Genomic DNA, 19,647 nt, shown 5'->3' with positions numbered 1-19,647 from the left:
AGGAATGAAGTACATTCCTTCAAGTTGTCCTTTACATTGATCATCAGGCTTAAAGTGTGTGATTAGTGTCTTAAGGAATCATTAAAAATAGTTTCTCTCAGCTATATTATTTATTTCTCCATGTCAGCGTATTAATGACATATAGAGCATTTCTGTGAGGGAGGTATTACTTATTGACTCACCTGAAAAAGATATTTTTGAAAGCAATTCTATTTCTAGTCATAGGCAGGGAATGTACCCTTACCATTTGGGCTTCTAAATACGAGCTACCACACTTAGTCATCTCTTTCTGCCACTACTTGATTACAAAATTCACTTTTTCCCCCCGTTGTTCACCTTTGGGAAGCCACCTAGTTTCTAACAAAACATCCGTTTCATGCTCTGTAATGTTTTTAAAATTAAATTCCAGGTTGTTTATTAAAATGTCACAATATGCTCACTTTGTTCTAATGTTCTTTCCCTAATGTGCATACCTTGTTAATCTTATAAATTGTATCCCTCCACATACTGTATCACATATTTGTTTTAGAGCAGTAGATATTTCTTCTTCTTTTTTTAAGATTTTATTTATTTGTTTGAGATAGAGATAGCGTGAGAGAGCACGAGCTGGGGTGGGGGGCAGGGAGAGGGAGAAGCAGACTCCGCACTGAGCAGGGGGCCCGATGCAGGGCTCAATGCCAGGACCTGAGATCATGACCTGAGCTGAAAGCAGATGCTTAACCCACTGAGCCACCCAAGTGCCCTGAGCAGTAGATATTTCTTAACATATTGCCAATGACATGAAGAGACTCTTAGTGCCGGACATTATGTACAAAATTATTGAAACGATGTCTAGAAGTTAAGTAGTCTATATAGTGGAATAAGTTAAATCATACAAGCTGTAAATCACCTATGGCGATAAAGAAATGAGTAAAGAAAATTGATACAAAGAGAATTACATTCAGGTAATTCTTTCTTCTTGGTAAGCAATGGGAAAATGGGTCAAATATTGTTTCTCAAAGTTCTAGCACTTTGTGGTTGCATGTGTTCTGTTTTCTTCGCGTGTGCAGTGTTCCAGTGATGTCAGTGCCATTCTGATGTTTTTCACAATCATCATCCTATTTTGTAGTTCATGTGACATTCAGCAAATAATTCTTCCTCCATCTTCCTTTGATTGCTTCAAGGTGATGACACAATGACAGGCGATGGGGGAGAATACCTGAGGCCCGAGGATTTGAAAGAACTGGGGGATGACTCCCTACCCAGCAGTCAGTTCCTGGATGGTATGAATTACCTGCGCTACAGCTTGGAGGGAGCTCGCTCCGACAGGTATTCACCTAAAACTGACACTTGCTATCAGCCGGAAAGCAATGCAACACTTTCTCATGATGATAATAAAAAAAGTAGACATAGTTATAGATACTTAATAGGTCCTGCACTATTATATCTGCATGGTGTATCTTACTGCCTCCTTGAACAACTTTAAGTGCCCATTTTGAAGAACAGGACACCGAGGCCTAGAGAGATTAAGTAACTTAATAGAAGTCAAGCAACTAGTAAGAAGCAGAGCAATAGTAAGTACAGAGCTCTGTACACTTCAGATAGTGTTTGAAATCATTTACCACTTTTTTCTCTAGGCCAAAAAAAGGACCGTTTTACCTTATGGGTATTTTTGTTAGTGGCATAAATTCTTGAATAAAAGTATGTCGTGAAGAAGGATGAAAAAGAAACAAATTCAGAAAGAAACTGCCTGAAACTGACCTTTTCATGAAAAAGAATTAGGCCAAAATCCTCTAAGATCTTGAATACAAAAGCAATCTGAGCACAATCTGAAGGAGCACAGGTTTTATAGACAAATCTGAAGAGGCTTATGTTCTAGTCTGAAGTATAAAGTCAATGTTATTTTCTGATTATTACTAACTAGCACAACTGGTGTTTGTTATTTTTTTGAGGCAAGCTGAATAAGAACATTCTGTGGTACCTCATCAAAAGATTGACTGCCAATTTAGGTGTAATATTTTTCACTTGTCAGTAATCTTAGGTTTATAGTTTTAATCTTGGCTGTATTCTAAGCTGTAGTTAGCATATTCGTAGCCTAAGATATAAATACCTTAAAGCGGAGTTCATTCTAAATGGAGAATTAGCAAAAACAAATTTTTCTTGAGGTTTTTCCTTGAGCATCAATGCCTCTTCCCTACTTTTTTCTTTTCTTTTTTTTTTTTTTTTAAGATTTTATTTATTTATTCGACAGAGACAGACAGCCAGCGAGAGAGGGAACACAAGCAGGGGGAGTGGGAGAGGAAGAAGCAGGCTCATAGTGGAGGAGCCTGATGTGGGGCTCGATCCCATAATGCCGGGATCACACCCTGAGCCGAAGGCAGATGCTTAACCGCTGTGCCACCCAGGCGCCCCCCTACTTTTTTTCTTTTCTTTTTTTTCCCTTAAATAATTCAGTATGCATGTAATAAGTGCCTTTCTGGGCTAGCTTTGTGGTAAGTGCTAGAGGTACAAATATGACCAGGATATGATTGCTAAAATCATAGTCTGATGGGATGTGGGAGAGACTGGCTAGTGGTACCCGCAGAGTGCAACTGAAGCCCCGGGGCTCAGGCTTCCTGGAGGAGATGAGCCCAGACTGAGACACAGTGATGGGAAATGATGGTGAGGAAAGGTGGGGAGGGCATTGGAAGCCTTAATGAGATCTTGAGCAAAGGCTCATGGTGTGTGAGAGAAAGAATAGCACAGTATTGGTAAAGTGTAATTGTGAAGGAGGAGAGATCTTGTCCGCATTTTGGATGGCTCCCTCTGACCATAAACTTAAAGGCTGACTTTTAGGGGAGAGTTGTCAAAGGGCCAAAAACTATTGCAGGATCCAATACATTTCAGCTATTAAGCCGTTAAGGAAAGACTTGACCTTTAACCTTGGTGGTAGCAATCATGGAGAGAATTTGGGAAATGACAGATTTGAGAGCATATCTATGAGGTAAAAGCAGCCAGATGTGGTGATGGATTTCATGGGGTGGGTGAAAAGGAAGATGGTTAGATTGACCCTTTGGTTTCGATGACATAGACGGAGGGTGGTCCTTGGGGTCAAGGGACAGAAGGAGGAGCCACTCAGGGTTGAGAGTGGTGGGGGCGGGGGGGGGAGACTGGTGACGGGGCCAGTGTTTTATATATTGGATTCTGACATATGGATGGATTTGGACATCACAATCTGAAATTCTTAGATTTCAAATTTCGATAAAATGAAATTTATGGCTTTGCACAAATTCATAATACTCTATAAATAATCATATCGCTGTCAGATGAAAAAACCTTCATTTTCAGCATGGTCTGTTTTATCAGGTTCTTGATCTGATCTTTTTTTCCTTCTTTGAAAATACTAGGTTAAAGAAAGTTTAGAATGATACTTTGTATATAACGGGTTCATGGTTTGATGATTCTACTTAAACAGAGCACTTATCAGCATGTAAAGATGAGGATATGAAACAAACCATGGTCTGTTCTCCAGGTCCACACTAGCATTTCTAGAACCCCAGATTGTATTCATGATCTCCAACACGGAATTACAGGCAACATCTCATTTTCATGGATTTCTTGTTTCACTGATTTTTTAAATTTTCTTTATGCAATTCAATGGGAGTTTTCTTTTTTTGGTAACCATTTTTACTTTTCGTTGTTTATTTGGTATGCTTTCAATAGTACCATGCCCAGGTAGGTATTAAATAGCATGAAAACACTGTAACACTTCCTGGATACATCCACATTTCCCTGCTCACTGTGCGATGTGTGTTGTGTGTGTGTTGTGTGTGTGTGTGTATGTATGTGTTGGCAGGAGGTGCTTATATTCTAGAATTATGGATTTATTCTCAAGTTAGGATTTTTATGTATTGATTGAATAACTGTTTGAGCGAGAAGGGTGAATATATTACTAGACTACAAGTCTGACGTGCCCCTGGCCTGACTTTGTTTGAACTGTCACAGCTCCACCTTGTGGTTGATAAAAATTAGCATGGCTTCCCCAAAGGAACCTCATCAGTCTGTGTATAGTTGGAGATGGTAGAAAAACCATTCTGATGCCTAAAATGCACATGGATGCAGGAGAACAAAAATAGGAACAATTTAATGTACATTGATAAAAACATATCCAGGTTCTTATTAGTTAGATCTTGTGTCCATTTTATTTCATTTTTGCTTAAAATTAAATTTAATGTAAAACACTAACAATGAGCCACAGAAGCTTTTCCACGCAATAAAGCAAACATTTGAAATATTTGGATATTCACTAGTTTAATAGGGTTCAAAAACTTCATTAATTGAACATCTAATACTACAGCTTACTAAGATAGTAATTATTACATCTTTTGATGGAATTATAGGCTACTTATTATGTGTCCATAAAGTAGTTTACTGTAGTGCAAAGAAGTAAAATTTAAAGACCACGGCATAACTTTTGGCACAGTCCTTCATTGAACAGCAAGTACACATTTATACTCCTATAGATATGTGTTATTATAAATTAACTGAACGGGATGACTTCTGACTTAACGAAAAAGAAATGTATTGGATAGTAAAATACGTAACCTTGTTTGCAATGTTTTAAGTCAGTGTAGAAAATTTTTTATCCAGAGACTTGAATTATTCCTGATGTTTGTGCTGGTCATCATTCCATTAGAATAATTTCTCTACTGCTGGAATATTCTAATTTTATTTAAGTAAGTTCTACACATCAGAGAAAAGAGCAGTTGGAAACTATAAACATTGATTAAACATCCAATTAGAAGGCAGTAAACAGTAAGTCAGAATAAAATGATAGAAGTAGGGATATTTAGGCATAGTTCCAACTTACTCCTTCTCCCTCCCTTCCTCTGTCTCTCCAACTTTTCTCACTCTCTGTCTCCATATCCTAATATTTTTCTCTCTCTACCCTAATCTCCTTTTCGATTGTAAGTCAACTCTTCTTTCTTTCTTTTTTTCCTTCTCCTTCTCTATTTTTTTCCTGTGGGGCTTTAGGAAAGACAAAAAATAACACCAATACGCCCTTTCCCCTCCTGATTCAAACCAATTGAGAGATAGACTTGGGTATCGGTAGATAGATATGAAAAATCCACCTTTATTACTGGTATATTGATTGCCAAAATGCAGCTCTGTGCTTGCAGCCAAATGAGCTGTTGCATACGTCATTCCTAAGTAGACAGACATCCACCCAGTTATGGTATCTCCCTGAGAGTGGCAATTGAGACCTGGCTGCCTCCTTTCCAAGTTTAGACCTTTACAGTGGTGGCAGTTAAGTCACGTAGGCAGTTACGTCACTGACAGAGTCTCTGCTTGCTGTTGTGAGCAGGTGTGTCTGGTCCTACACCTCAGTGCCTCTGCTCCTTTTGCGCTGTCCATTCATATAAATTTAGCGCCTTTACATGTATAAAGTTACAATTTGGATCTTTGAATTCTAAAGCCCCGGATGGAGACTCAGGGTTAGGCCAGAGTTAATCCTAAATGCCTGCAGCCTGTTCATTAAGTGCACCATCAAAATCCAACTGCACGTCTGTAAAACCGGCCCTAATATCGGCAGCCAGGACTAGAATCGCTCTGGGTGCTCTAAGTAAGGTGTCTGGGCCACCCCTGCCTTGGCTGTGTCCGGAGCCTCAGTCTTCTTCGAGAACCTATATAACATAAAATAGTGAAAATTATATTTAGATTATATTTAGATTTCGTTTTATTAGAAACACAAATTTATACAGGATTAGGCAGTCAGCTCCTTTAATTCATGTCACTTACCTTGTAATATTCCAGTCTGTTTTGGGGGCATAAAAACTACAGCAAAGGGTGCCTGGGTGGCTCAGCAGGTTAAGCGACTGCCTTCTGCTCACATCATGATCCTGGGGTCCCAGGAGTCCCGGTTCGCGCTGTCCACTCAGCGGGGAGTCTGCTTCTCCCTCTGACCCTCCCCCCTCTCGTGCTCTCTCTCTCAAATAAATAATAATATAAAAAATTTTAAAAATCTTTATTAAAAAAAACAAACTACAGCAGAATAGGAAGGAGAAGGCCCTCAATTACTATGAATTATCTACCAAATGATGATTTCCTCAAAGATAATTGAAGTTGGCTCTATTGACACCTCATAAAAATGACAGTATATGGCTTACAAAATTAGATCTATTGGTAAAATGAAAATAGTTTCTACTAAGAAATATGCTAACCTGACACTTAGTCCATAATTCTATAGTGCTTCACTGTCCAAATACCTACTAGCTGAAAGTAAATGAAACTCTGCTTCTGTAAATATTGTGAAAGCTTGCATATCTCTATTTTTCCCTATGGGCTTTGGGCTACTATTTTGAAAACGGATGTTTAATTCTTGGACTAACATGTATAAAATGCAGCTTCTATGAGATATCAGTCTATTTGTCATTTGATCGTACAAATTGATCAGGAAGGAATGAATTGCGCTTATGCAAATGTCAGGTTTTACCCATCACATTTGCATATATAATTCAGAACTCTGAAAGTCAGATTTCTCAAAAATATAAAGCATTAATTCCCAAGGCCTAAATCCCATGTTGAAGGCAAACCTGGTTTTTGGTTGTGTCCCTGGCCGTCTGTTTCTGTGCTGGCAGATGTGTCTGTGTCCTGGGTTGGTGCTTAGAAACGGTTTCTTGTGCTCTTGCGTCTCATTGCCACAGCAACCAGCACTCTTCGGTGCCTCACTCACCACACAGAGGACACGCAAAGGGAACAATGCTGCCCTTTGAAATAGCATTGTTGGAGACACCAGAGACAAACAAGAGGAACTCCTCTTCCGCAGGAAGCATGCATCTGGCCACAGTTCATTTCACTCTGTACCTTCCAGGGGCTTGCACCCATGTTCAGTCAGTCGCAGTTGGAGAGGAAGAGAATGAGGCACGCAGAGAATGGAAAATGAGCAAAAATGAAACCCGTGTTTTTGTTCTGTTCTCTCTGAGGGTGGTCTCGTTCCCCCCCACCCTGATATTTTTCTTAGTTGCAGGGAGATTAACATTTAACACAGATTGAAGCAGTCTATTCTGGCATCATTTCTTATGTGAATCTCTTGTCCTTGGTAGTAAGTGAGCTACAGTTTGCTGGTTTCAAACATTTCTGGGAAGGAAATAAATCAGATTAGAAGTATCAAATTTTAACTTCTGGATTCCCTTGTGCCCTTGCCATTGAGTGCTAGGAACCAGTCAAAAGATGTGTTGGTTTAGTTGTTGGACAGAGAGGGAGGGCAACACAGAGACCTGTGTTTCCTTCTCCCACGGTTGCGATTCATGTCCCCCTGGAAGTTGCACTGTTAGCTAATAGCGCGCTTTTTTCACTCTCCTGCTCGGCTCATCCTTCCATCCTAACCCTGCTCCTGCTGTTGGTATATGACCATGGCCTCCTGCCAACCTACCAGCCTCCGATCCTTCAGTTCCGACAGGTCTCATACCCTGAGCCATGCCTCTTACCTGAGGGACAGTGCTATGATTGACGACACAGTTGTCATCCCCAGTCACCAGGTACGTGACTTTTTCCTTTGACGTTTCAGCTTTCTGGAGAGCTTTCTGACGTTACTTGTTGCTGGAAATGTCCAGATAGAGTTTTTCCATCTGGAAAGAAATCATCTTAATTCAGTTGACAAGCTGGGATAAGAGTTTGAGGGCTTTTCTAAAGTGATATACTGCCTGTGATTTCAGCTCTACTGAATCTTCTGTGGAGATTATATATAAAAATAGATGTCTTTCTAAAAATCTGTGTTGAAAGAAAAAGTGAGATAGGGTACATTTAAGGTAGAAAATGAAAGGTACAGATAAAAATACATCTTACATTTAAAATTGTCTGTTACAGGGAACTGTTAGAGGTTATTATGGAATATTTTAATCTTTGGTGGGATTTTATCAGTTTTGGCTGGTTGGNAGGGGGAGTGGGAGAGGAAGAAGCAGGCTCACAGCAGAGGAGCCTGATGTGGGGCTCGATCCCATAACGCCGGGATCACGCCCTGAGCCGAAGGCAGACGCTTAACCGCTGTGCCACCCAGGCGCCCCTACACAGATGTGGTCTTATGTCTATAGTATACTTTAAATGGGAATGTATTATAAAACATACATTTTAAATGGCTTGGTCTTATATCATATTTTTAAATGAAAAGATGGAAATGTCACCTTGCTGTGATACCACTTTTTAGAGTTCTTTATATTGTATTTAATTGAAGGAAAGTATTTTTATTAAATCCAGTGTTCTTTGTATTTAGGTGTCAACTCTAGCCAAGGAGGCAGAAAGGAATTCTTACCGTCTCAGCTGGGGCACTGAGAACTTAGACAACGTGGCTCTTTCTTCCAGCCCTATTCATTCAGGGTGAGTAAATCAATATTATGTATCCAGATCAAGAGGTAAAAAGAGATGAGCGTGAAAATAACAGCTTTGTCCAGTAGCTTTAGCTGGTGGCTAGCTTACAGGGGAAGTGACCTTTGTTTAAACTTGTAAATAACAATGCTTTATCCAGTGCAGACTCTACCTACACAAATGAACCAGCAAAAAGGATTGAATTCAGCATAGAAAAACTGACTATTGTTTTAAATTAACTAGTAGAATTGCATCAGATAGCTTGCTAACTAACCAGAATATACCAGTGGCCTCCTTACTATTCACATTTTGTCTTAAAGGTATCTTAAAAAGAGGAGCAGGATCATTTGGTTTCTAGAAAGTTCTGTGTACTAAGATTAACTGACTAGTTTAATAAATGCTTTTCCTCACATATTCATGAATTTAAAATCATGTTTACAGAAATTTGAATTACACAAATATATAGAGGAGTTCGTATCTGTTTGAAGTAGGGATATACCAAAAAGGGAAATTTGAATACAACCAGTCAGGTTCTCGGTCACCTTCTAAAAGCCATCCAGGGACTATGTAAGTCATTACTTAAGAAATGCTTCCTGTTTGTATAAACTCATTAAAAAGTAGGACTTTGAGTTAATAATTTTAAACATACTTAAAGATGTTTGTGAGCTGTAAGAATTCAATTATGCAGAAAATAATTTTCTTAAGGAGTTTTAAATTGTAACCCTCTTCACAGTTGGTTTTTCCCTTACATTTTGGTAGTTTCAATTTATGGAGTAATTTTATTATTATATATAAACTTTAAAAATATTTTTCATTTAATCACTTTTATTCTCATTTAAAAAAGCCCCAACTTGTATTTTATCTATTTTGATTTAACTTGATTTAAATTACTACCCCAAACTCCTAATCCATAATCCCCAGAACTATTTTGAGTGGTGGATCCTTTCTTGTTTTTATTATTCTAAAATATTCTCTCAGAAAAGCATTTGAAGATATTGTTGTTAAAAATTTGGGATCTTTTAGTCTAATTTTCTACCACAGGCTAATAGAATGTAAAATTAGTTATACAGATATTGAAAATAATCATAATACTTTTTTCCTTGTTAGATAAGTAAAAGCCAGTTCCTGATGCAAAAGTCATTTCAAGGGAATAAAAACCAAGTTAAACCTCATCCAAATTTACTAACATATTTTTAGGTACAAAATGAAATAATTAAAATCTGACATCTGTACATTATTCTAAAAGTATAACATTGCATTCTGCTACTAAATTTCTCAACAAGACTAAGGAGGAAAAGAGGCTTGAATCTGTAGTATCAGAGAATGGTAGAATCTAGAAACCATAATAAAACATTTGAAGTCTATATGCAGCCAACAAAGTGACAAGATTATTTTAGGCAAAGTGTGATTAACTAAAAGTAGCCGAATTTGCAAGAGTCAAAGTATTATGGTAATACTTCAGTTTTCAAAATAAATAATTTACTTTAAAAAAGGAATTTCTTAAAGTCTTTTAATTGCTGAAGCAAAATAAAATACTCTGCTTAAATACATCAGTATACATACCAATTGTATAAAACTAGATATATGCATAAGTAATTCTAGACGATCACTTACATTGAAACAAGATCATCCAGTGGTTAAAAGTTAACCACTTGTTAAGATAAGGGTCTTTAAACTCTTGTTCTGTAATAAACCAGATTTTCTACGAACTTCAAACATGACATTTTTTTTAAAGATTTTATTTGACACAGAGAGAGAGACAGAGAGGGAACACAAGCAGGGGGAGTGGGAGAATGAGCGGCAGGCTCCCCGCTGAGCAGGGAGCCCAATGTGGGGCTTGATCCCAGGATCTGGGCAGACGCTTAACGACTGAGCCACCCATGATCATTGATTGTAAATAACTTTCAACTCTGGCTGTACATTAGAATCACCTTGGAGCTTTAAAAAATATCTCCAGGCCCCGCTTAAACCAGTTACATCCGAATCTCTGTTGTTGGGGCCTTAGCATGGGCATTTTCTACAAGCGCCAATAGTCCAAATATGTGTGTTTTATGGATACACCGTTAGAAAGGAACAACTTTGCCTGATAGAGCTTTGATTATTGGGGAGATCTGGGTAATTAATATATACCTGGTTATCTCAAATGCTTTTATTTTATTTTTTTTTAAATCTCTTCCATTCACTTGTTTTTCACCCATTGTTGATTGAATTCTATCTATAAAGTACCAAACTTGGTGCCAGGCAGTAAGCAAAATAGATAAGTAAGATCTAGCCCTTACCTTTAAGAAACACACCCCTCTGTCATTGGAAGATAATCCGTGGAAGAGAGATAACATGGTGGTTAAGAGTATGCTTTGGAGTCAGACCAGTCAGAATTCAGCTCCCACCCCTGACACTCAGGATGTGACACTGGGCAGGTTATGGAAAATATCTGAGTTTCAGTTTATCTGTAAGATGAGTGTTATATCATGGACCCCGTAGGGGAGGTTTATGGATTAAGTGCTTCTTAAATAATAAGCATTTTGTCTAGAAAGAATAAGTACTCCATAGATTATAGCCACTAGTATTTCTATAACCCTCACATACGTCTTCCAAATCCTTCACCAATTCCAAATCAGTTAAGCAGAATCCTCTAAATGACAATACCACTATAGTACAATTCATAATGGTAATATTTGACTTGTTATTTTTATCAGGTAATCTGTCATCTAGTGAGGTCTGTAGAATTTGAATGAACACAGTGCAACAGATCACTCTAATGGGATGAATACTCACACTGAAAACACAATGATTTTGACTGTCATGGTATTTGAAAGCTACCATGATATTTAAGTATAGGAATAACTTTCATAATATCTAATAATGATTTTTTTCAACTTGTTCATTATACACGAGGCACCTGTGTAGTAGTTTTTATATATTTTTAAGGAACTAAGTTTTTCTTTAATTGGAAGAATTCTTAAGCCACATCAAAATCTGCCCAAAATGTAAGAAATAAATGATTTTTAGACAGAGGAGATAACAAAGTCAGCTCTTTTATGCACATGCCACTAATTTTGTGTATAATGTTCTATTTGAGTCCATAAAGGGATTTTAGAGTAATAGAAGACACAGCTTCTACCAATTAGCAGTATTAGTAATTTTCTTTTATTTTTCTAATGACTAATGTACATGACAACAAAAGAGTAGGTAGCAGTGCTTAAAAAATTCTGTTCTGGCCAATATACAGATAATATCTGGCAAGAGAAAGGCTGGCAGTAATATTTTTGTTCTTTGCATTGTGTTACTGATTCACAGTCTAATCAGTAGTCCTTTCTAGCACCCCAGTCATGATCATACCAGCATAAGCTTGGACAAGAATTTGAATTTTATATTTCTTCTCCATTTCAGAAGTGCATAATGAATTAACAAATGAAAGGCACAGTTTCTAGTAATAGTTTTGTGATTCATTTTAAATGTTATTATTTCAATGGTATTATCTTTGTAGTTCCTTAATGCCAGCCAAGTGCCAACAATTAAATGCCACTTCATGATGTTTGCTACAAAATATTATAGTAACTAGAAGTCCGTAAGAAAGTGATCTCTTAAAGGTCTTCTTTTTCATAAAAACATGTTGACAATTTTGCTGTAAACCTAAAGCTACTCTAAAAAACTAAATCAGTTAAAAAAAAAAAAAACCTGTGAAGGTAATTAGCTCAAATAGTGGAAGTTGACCTTAGAAACTCAAGGAAGTCAAGACTGTTTCTCATTCGACAGTGTTAATATTTATCAAATACCTAGATCAGTTGATGTGGTTGCTTATGGATTTCAAAAACCCTCGTTTTTTTTAAGGTACGTGATGGTAAATTCCTTTGGCCGAAGGTAATTATTTTCTAAACGGCAAAACAACTGTTTTATACGGTTGGATATCTGTCCATTCAGCATGTATCCTTTTGCATGTTGTCAGGTGTTGAAAACACAAGTGAATCATATGAAAACTTACGGAGGGTTTTGCAGAAGAGCAGACTCAGGTAGAAGAGGAATGAAAGGACTGTAAAGTGGGATTAGACACTATGACCGGAGAGACAGCACACCACAAAGCAGGGAGTGAAAGTCTTGAGAAAAGCACTCTTTGCGTAGTTTTTTGTTACCTACTGGTGGGTAATTAATGTTACCTGCTCTACCTTAGAGTTGATGCTACTGTTTGTCATTGAAGCTCTTCTTTAAATTGTGCCGCTTCTGTTTGCATTTCTTTGGTAGAAGCCCCAAAGGGCATTACCATTATTTTGAAAGTATTAAAAAAGTATGAGTGAAAAGTTTGGAGACAAACTATGTCCATCAAATCGAAGACTCTGTGACGTTCATTATAAGAACCCTTGATGTTTTGCAACTTTGTGGACCCTTAGACTTGGTCACATGACCTCCCCCAGCCAGTGTTGAATAAGGCTACAAATCCAAATCCAGTGATTTTTTTAATCTTATCCCCAGTTCCCTCAACTGGGAGTCACTGTGAACCCCCATACCTTGCTCTTCTCTCCGCATTTGCATAGAGCTATATCTCATTTGTATTTCCATCTTTTTTTCGATGAATACTGTATTGGTGTATAAGTAATATATTTTGGTTGAAAGTCACTTCTGATTTCCTTCTTTATATTTCACTTTATCCATTCCTTCTCTGTGCTAAAGTATCTATTCTGTTGCAGCCGCTCCTCTCCATGTCTTGATCGTGACAACAGCAGGTGAACTTCTGCATAATTCCTTCTCTGACCATGTGGCCTCCCCCTCTGCCCCTTTCACCATCTCCTTCTGCCTTTACCCCATCTCAGGATGCTTTAGTGTGAAGATACCTAGCCAGAGAGAGAGAGAGAGATTTATATTCTCCAAATTGTGGCCATTGCTGAATTCCCTTTCTCTATGGTGGAAAAAAAGTGGGTACTTTTTTTATTTCTTTGGAAATCAGGCGGGGTTGCACCAAAATTAATGTAGACCACTGTGAAAGCCTGTTTTGGCCATGGGTCTCCACGTCTCCATTTCTTTTGTGAGAAGAAGTGCTACATAGAGCTGAAGGATGTCATTTCCTGCAATTATGCAAATTGGGTGAGCTATTTTAAAGTTATATTAAAGGTTATGATTTTAAGTATCACTTAGTAGAGTTTTTGGTTTTTGTTTTGTTTTGTTTTTTAGCTATTTTCTAGGTGAACCAGAGGCTGGAAGTTTATTAATAGTGCATTTCCTTTCTAGTACTGCTTTAAGTGCAACCTTTTGATATTTTGGAAATTGTGCTATAGGATGATGCTAGTCAGTGTTCTAAAAATATCTATTCTTTATTATTTCAGTAAGGTTATTTTTAAAGGTTCTTATCAGACTGCTGATGCTAGTATTTTTATTATATAGTCTGCACCATGATACTACAGATTGTCTACAGATATGACACTTTTTATTATCTAATTTTGGAAATTTCCATCCTTTTACTTTTTCTGAAACACTATTATGTTTCTATACATGAACATAGTGAGTAATAAATAATTGGTGATTTTAACAAATTAGAGCCATTTTTTTCAAAATCATTTTCCATCAGTTTTTCAGTTCATGGAATTCAGAGGACGAGGAAGGAATTAAGGGAATTACAGAGGAGAAGGAGCTCATGTTGTTTTCTCACATAAACCAGGAATCATTTAATTTAAAGCCCTCTTGCTATGTATATGTGGATCACTGAAGCACCCTGATGACTTTTTTTTTTCCCCCTATTTTTACCCGATAACTAACTCTGAATGCTGTAATCTCCTCCCTGTCCCCACCCCATGGTCCTGGATGAATTAAAAGTAAACCTAAGGATTAGTAACTTTGGGGGTGGAGGAAGCTGTCTTCAAGAGACCAGAATCGTTGTTTTCTGCTGCCTCCTCTGAAGCATGTACCTACTTAGCTAATCAAATTGTGTATTTGCAGGCAAATTGTCTGCATAATAATCGTGGACTGCTTTTGCTTTTATTCTTTTTAAATTGTGATAACACTGTATCTCACAATTTAGAAAACTTCAATAAGAATTTCTATTTTGCATGATTGCTGAATTTCATTTGGAGAGTAAGATATGCAATTAAAGCTGAGTATATTCTGTGATAAATTTTGTCTGTACAGTCTTCAGTCAGTGTTGAGTGCAATGTGTGTACACATTTTCTCCACAACTGTTCGTTGACTGTCTTAACCATACAGCAAAAATAACATATCTTTCTTGGAGTAAAAGCAGTTTATTTTCCAAATGAAAATTCTTACAGAGCATCTGACAGTCATGAAACATTTCAGTGGCTTTCCTAACCTTGGTTAACAGGAAATGGCGCGTTGAATTTTAACACCAGATTGCCATAGAGTTTATTTAGCCGAGGTCTTTCATTTTATGGATGAGAAAACTAAAACTTGAAGACAGGAAGTGACTTGCTTGAGGTTACGGCAATACTTCAAGACAGAGATCAATTTAATGATAGATGGCATCCAGGAAAGAGCATGGTACTTGCTGCATTTTGTACTCTGTGATAATAGTCCCTTTATAGCTTATTTAAATAGTGAAGTTCATGCACTACTAAAACCCCCACCATCACATTAAACTGCTTTAGCAAAGTTCCCAGTTCATTTTAGGTATTCAATAAAAGTTAGTTTCTCTCTTTTTTAGGTGTTGTATTACACTATAATTTTTAAGACATTCGAAATACAGAAAATCATCTGGACATAGGGAAAGGAAAATGATGGCAACAAGTATTTATTGAATTCTGAATGCTTTACCCATGCATGGCTTAATCCTCACTGCACCCTCAGTGGTAATATTATGATTCTCCCTCATCAACATACTAGGCTTCGGTCTTTAAGCTCACAAACAGCAGAGCTGAGCTTCAGTCCATACATATATCCTGTCCTCTGTACATATTTAATTACGTGTTTTTACTTTAATTCCTTTTATCTCCAAATGTTTGCAGGTTTATCTTGTCCCATTTTTAATCTTCTGAAAATATGAGAAAATCATATTTACTTAATCATCTCTAGTATGTAAGCTGATTCATCTCATGACTCATAGCTTCCAGCCTTTCACTTTTTCCTGTGGTACAAAAAAGTAAATGGTCTCTTATAGTCTGTTTTTTACATTGCAGAATAACTTTACTAATTCTACCACCTATCCAAATAGTGAAACCGTCTGATATTCTGGCACTTTTAATAAAAGTGTTCAAACGCTTACCCAGTTGTATATTATAAACTATTGGGGTTAGCTAGCATGTTTTATCTCAAAGACTTTTCATCAGCACTTGAATTATTTCTCTTATTCCCTCTTATTTGAAGCAAAGACTTCTTTTAGTGTACAATTCTGCATATTCAGCTTTTTTATTGTTACTCTGGAATTACATTATTTGAGTCTGATTTCTATAGAGTATTTTCTTGCTGAATTTATAAACATTTTTATTCATGTTGACTACTAATATTCAGTTCTTTCATGTCTCCTAACCTTTTCTGTTTCTTTCTTGACCTCTTTCTGTTTTGCTCTCCTCTCAAGTCTCCTGCCTCTGACTCTTCCCCCCTCCCTTCCCATCTCCTTTCCCCCTCTCTAGTCTCCCTTCTCTCTGGCTAAAGACAATTCCCTCACCAGAACTTGTCACTTTTGTTAGTCTGTTAGTTCCTTTAGTTCGTTGAGAAAGACACAAAGGCTTGCTTCCCTTGGAAATGTAATTTTTCTTTCCTCTGAATTATGCGTATCGGCACCTTTTCCCGGTTTGCTGTGGTTGGGTGCAGTACTTAAGCGTTACTCTCCAAATCTATAGGGTACGGAGACACTTACAGTTAAATATGTCTACTTGCAGATTCAGTCTTTAAGTTCTTGTATTTTGATTTCCCAATCTTTGGTCTTTCTTCATGAAATTTTCACTCCTAATAAAGTTATTTCCTTTGTTATATTCAAACTCTTAATTTTTGGTTATTCCCATTTTCTACTAATCATCTGTCAAGGTAAATTAACATATCGAATCTTTTATTTGGGAGCAGGAAAAGACCTATAGAAAAATATTTAACATTGAGTATAGTCCTTCCCAACTATTTTGCTATTTTATTGGCTGAAATATTGGAGTGTAGTAATTTGAATGATTTCTGGCTGGATTGGTTGTCTAGAGACCAAGCAATTAAATTACTTTCAATTTTGCTGCCTTTTTTATTAGATATAAATATATACAACTTCTTTAAACTTGCTCTTTTCATTCTTCCATTCATTCACTTATTCAACAGTTATTTATTGACTACCTACTATGTGCTCCATGTACATTGTGCTAGGCACTGGGGGAACATAGGAAGAACAAGGTCACTGCCAATATAGTACTTACATGGCTCCTGTATGTGGTTATAATTCACTTCTTATTGACCAGGAAACAAAGTGATTCTGAGTTAGCAACACCATCATGTGAAACCTGGGGCTTAGACTGTGAGCTGCTTGGCAGGAACAATTATGTTTTTACTTTCAGTATCCTCAGTTCCATGCAGGGCACCTGCCAATAGGAGGGTAACAAGCACTGCATGCTTCTCAGGCATGGAAATGGAAGTTATGGAGTAAATGAGAACAAAAGAGGATCTCAAAAGGAACAGTCAGTGACACAAAATCAGAGAAAGTAATCAAACATGTAGTTATTGGAACATTGCTATAGCTAAGAACGTAGCAACTGTCATTCACTTTTTTAGAAGATGCACCCCTAGAAGACATTCTCCATGTTTTTCTGGTTGGAGACATCATATAGGCCATAAGTCATCACTGGAATAAATCTAGTGGAAACACAATAGCATATAACTGTGGGTGTGAAAGCTCCTTAAATGCTTTCGAAAGGTAAAAAGACTGGTAAAACTGAGTAGATGTATTATAATAATTTCTTATGAGTTTGAGTCCCTGTTCTGTTCATCAGTGGTGACAGTAATCAAAAGATGAAAAAACAATTAGGGAAAGTCAGAAATATTACAATGCACCTGGCACAGCACTGGGTGAAACTTAGTAGCTTTGCTCCTAGTTTTTATACAAATTGACGTTAATATCATAGTCAAATAAAAAATAAATGGGGAAGAAACTTTTGCATTCATGTAGAAGTGTTATCAGTTTTTTTCCATTCTTTTGAGCAATACTACATTTTAAAAAACAAATAGAAAAGAATTTTTTTTTAAGAATTTATGCTTAGACTAGTAAGAAGAAAAGCAGCCAACCTTTTTTTCATTGTGTTTTAATAAAGACCGGAAACATCCATTCTTGAGTACTGAACAATTGGTTATACTCCCCACTTTTTGCCCTGTCCTGAAAACTTAGAGGGCTGGGTGTGAATGCTCGTTCTAGGCTGGCTCCTGCACGTGGGAAGGGCAGTAATGGCTCTTCTTGGGGTCTCATTCTGCATGACGGGCTTCAGACAGGCAGCTGGCTCCTCCACATCCATTTTTATTACTAGCAACAGGATTTCTGTTTAACAGCATGCTTAATGAGTTCTGTGTCCTGCTATGAAGAAGATGCTAACATATTTTTCATCACTTGTCTAAAAATAACATCAATGTATTGTGTTTCTATCCTATAACTTACTTGGATAAAATGTCTTTCAAATGTTTTCAATGTTGTCATGGATGCAATAGCTAGACGTGGTGAATCTGATGTAGCTCTTGTGCTGGTTGAGCAGAAGCTGATCCCTAATACACCTGTATGCTGCTTTCCTCTTTGTGTTGGTATATAGAATCTTGCAAATGCGATGAAAATTGGGAAAGACAGTAATGTAATCTGTAAAAGGGTTTACACACTGTTTGTTTGTGTCTTTGTGTATATGTGTACAACACTTTGATTGCCTGGTTTAATTTTTGCTCCTTGAGGAAGCGAGTGCCTCCAAGACTTTAATGAGCGTTAGGACCATCAGAGTGACAAGAAGTCGAACTAAACTGTATCAGGATCCATTAAGACCATCCCACAAGAAATAACAATAAAGTTAAAACTAATCCTTTCTCCTGGTACATTTAAACAGTCACTTGGATTATAGTTCTTTTATGCATGAACAATTAGCAGTAAAAGAACAAAAAGAGATAGAAGCCTTTACGTTTCTAAACTTTTATCTGTGATTTTCCACATGCAGTTTACTATAATTTGGGGAAAATCATGAGGCACAGATCTCTTCCATCAGCATGAGCGCAGGGTTTCTCACTTCAAAACACAGAGCGGAGGGGATTTATAATCTTATTTCCTGCCCACCCCATCTTTGCTTCAGTTAGACCAGGATGGCAGACAGCTTTCTACTTAAGAACTGAAAAAGGACATGTCAACCAGTAAATTGATTCTATCCAAACATTTAATTTTTTGCTTTTCCTTCTCCTTTAGAATGCAGTAAGTTAAAAACCTGCTTCCTGGGTAAGATGATGTTGGAGCAGGATGCATGTACATGGGTTTGATCTTGGGAGAAGGCCTATGAATCTTTTTTTTTTTTTTTTTAAGTCATAGAATTATATTCAGATGGGTTGGACAAGATGTAATTTTGAAAAGTCAGGTTGGATTAACTTAGAAAAACTGCAATTTGGTCTTTTTTCTCTACTCTATCCTTACATTATTTCAGCATGTGGATTTTTCAGGACACACCTAGACAGAAGCAGAAGCCTTTGCATTTATAATGAAAGAAGACTCCTCAGCGTTCATTATATAATTTTATTCCACTTTCTAAGTCAATTGGACAGATTCTTAATTTACAGTTTGTATTTAATAGCACCATTGTCAACAAAAACCAGAATTCTTTAGTTATGGATCAAAATAATGCAAAAACTAAAACAATGACAAAACAGAAATACAGGCATTGGCATAAAGTGAAATAACTTTTAAGGACAAATATTTTGCCACCGCAAATAAATTAAAAAGAACAAAGCATTATGAGAAAAAAAATAACTTGACAAAACCTGTTTATCTGCTTCCAGTATTTCAAAACACAGCTAATCTTCTATTTTAATTTTTAGTTTCCTGGTTAGTTTTATGGTGGATGCCCGAGGTGGTGCTATGAGAGGATGCAGACACAATGGGCTCCGTATCATTATTCCACCTCGGAAGTGTACTGCCCCAACTCGAGTCACCTGCCGTCTGGTCAAACGCCATAGACTGGCAACAATGCCCCCAATGGTGGAAGGAGAAGGCCTGGCCAGTCGCTTGATCGAAGTCGGACCTTCTGGTGCTCAGTTCCTTGGGTAAGGGTTTCTGATAAACCTCCCACTTAGTCACCGATGGGCTTGTGTCCTCTACGTGAAATCACTAGGATGGAATAAAAAAGGTACGTCGATAACGTTGTGAAAGAAGATTGGCCCCTGTGAAATTATTTAAAAATCGGAAGT

At 37.2% G+C, this 19,647-nt stretch overlaps 1 protein-coding gene across 50 annotated transcripts in view; it reads left to right on the top strand.

Moving 5' to 3' along the window:
- ANK2 (ankyrin 2) overlaps window positions 1–19,647 on the top strand; it is a 629,716-nt gene that overhangs the window by 561,924 nt on the left and 48,145 nt on the right. For 12 of the 50 annotated variants that reach the window (XM_034671321.1, XM_034671324.1, XM_034671320.1 and 9 more), the window contains 6 exons: window positions 1,164–1,308; window positions 3,682–3,693; window positions 7,394–7,496; window positions 8,228–8,331; window positions 13,002–13,037; window positions 19,279–19,503. In XM_034671321.1, the coding sequence (XP_034527212.1) occupies window positions 1,164–1,308; window positions 3,682–3,693; window positions 7,394–7,496; window positions 8,228–8,331; window positions 13,002–13,037; window positions 19,279–19,503 (625 nt within the window). The remainder of the gene's footprint in view (window positions 1–1,163; window positions 1,309–3,681; window positions 3,694–7,393; window positions 7,497–8,227; window positions 8,332–13,001; window positions 13,038–19,278; window positions 19,504–19,647) is intronic. The other 38 variants (XM_034671329.1, XM_034671349.1, XM_034671347.1 and 35 more) reach the window with 7 other exon arrangements.

The sequence above is a fragment of the Ailuropoda melanoleuca genome, chromosome 11, assembly GCF_002007445.2.
Source record: "Ailuropoda melanoleuca isolate Jingjing chromosome 11, ASM200744v2, whole genome shotgun sequence".
Classification (NCBI taxonomy): domain Eukaryota; kingdom Metazoa; phylum Chordata; class Mammalia; order Carnivora; family Ursidae; genus Ailuropoda; species Ailuropoda melanoleuca.
This window is presented reverse-complemented; position numbering and strand designations above follow the sequence as displayed.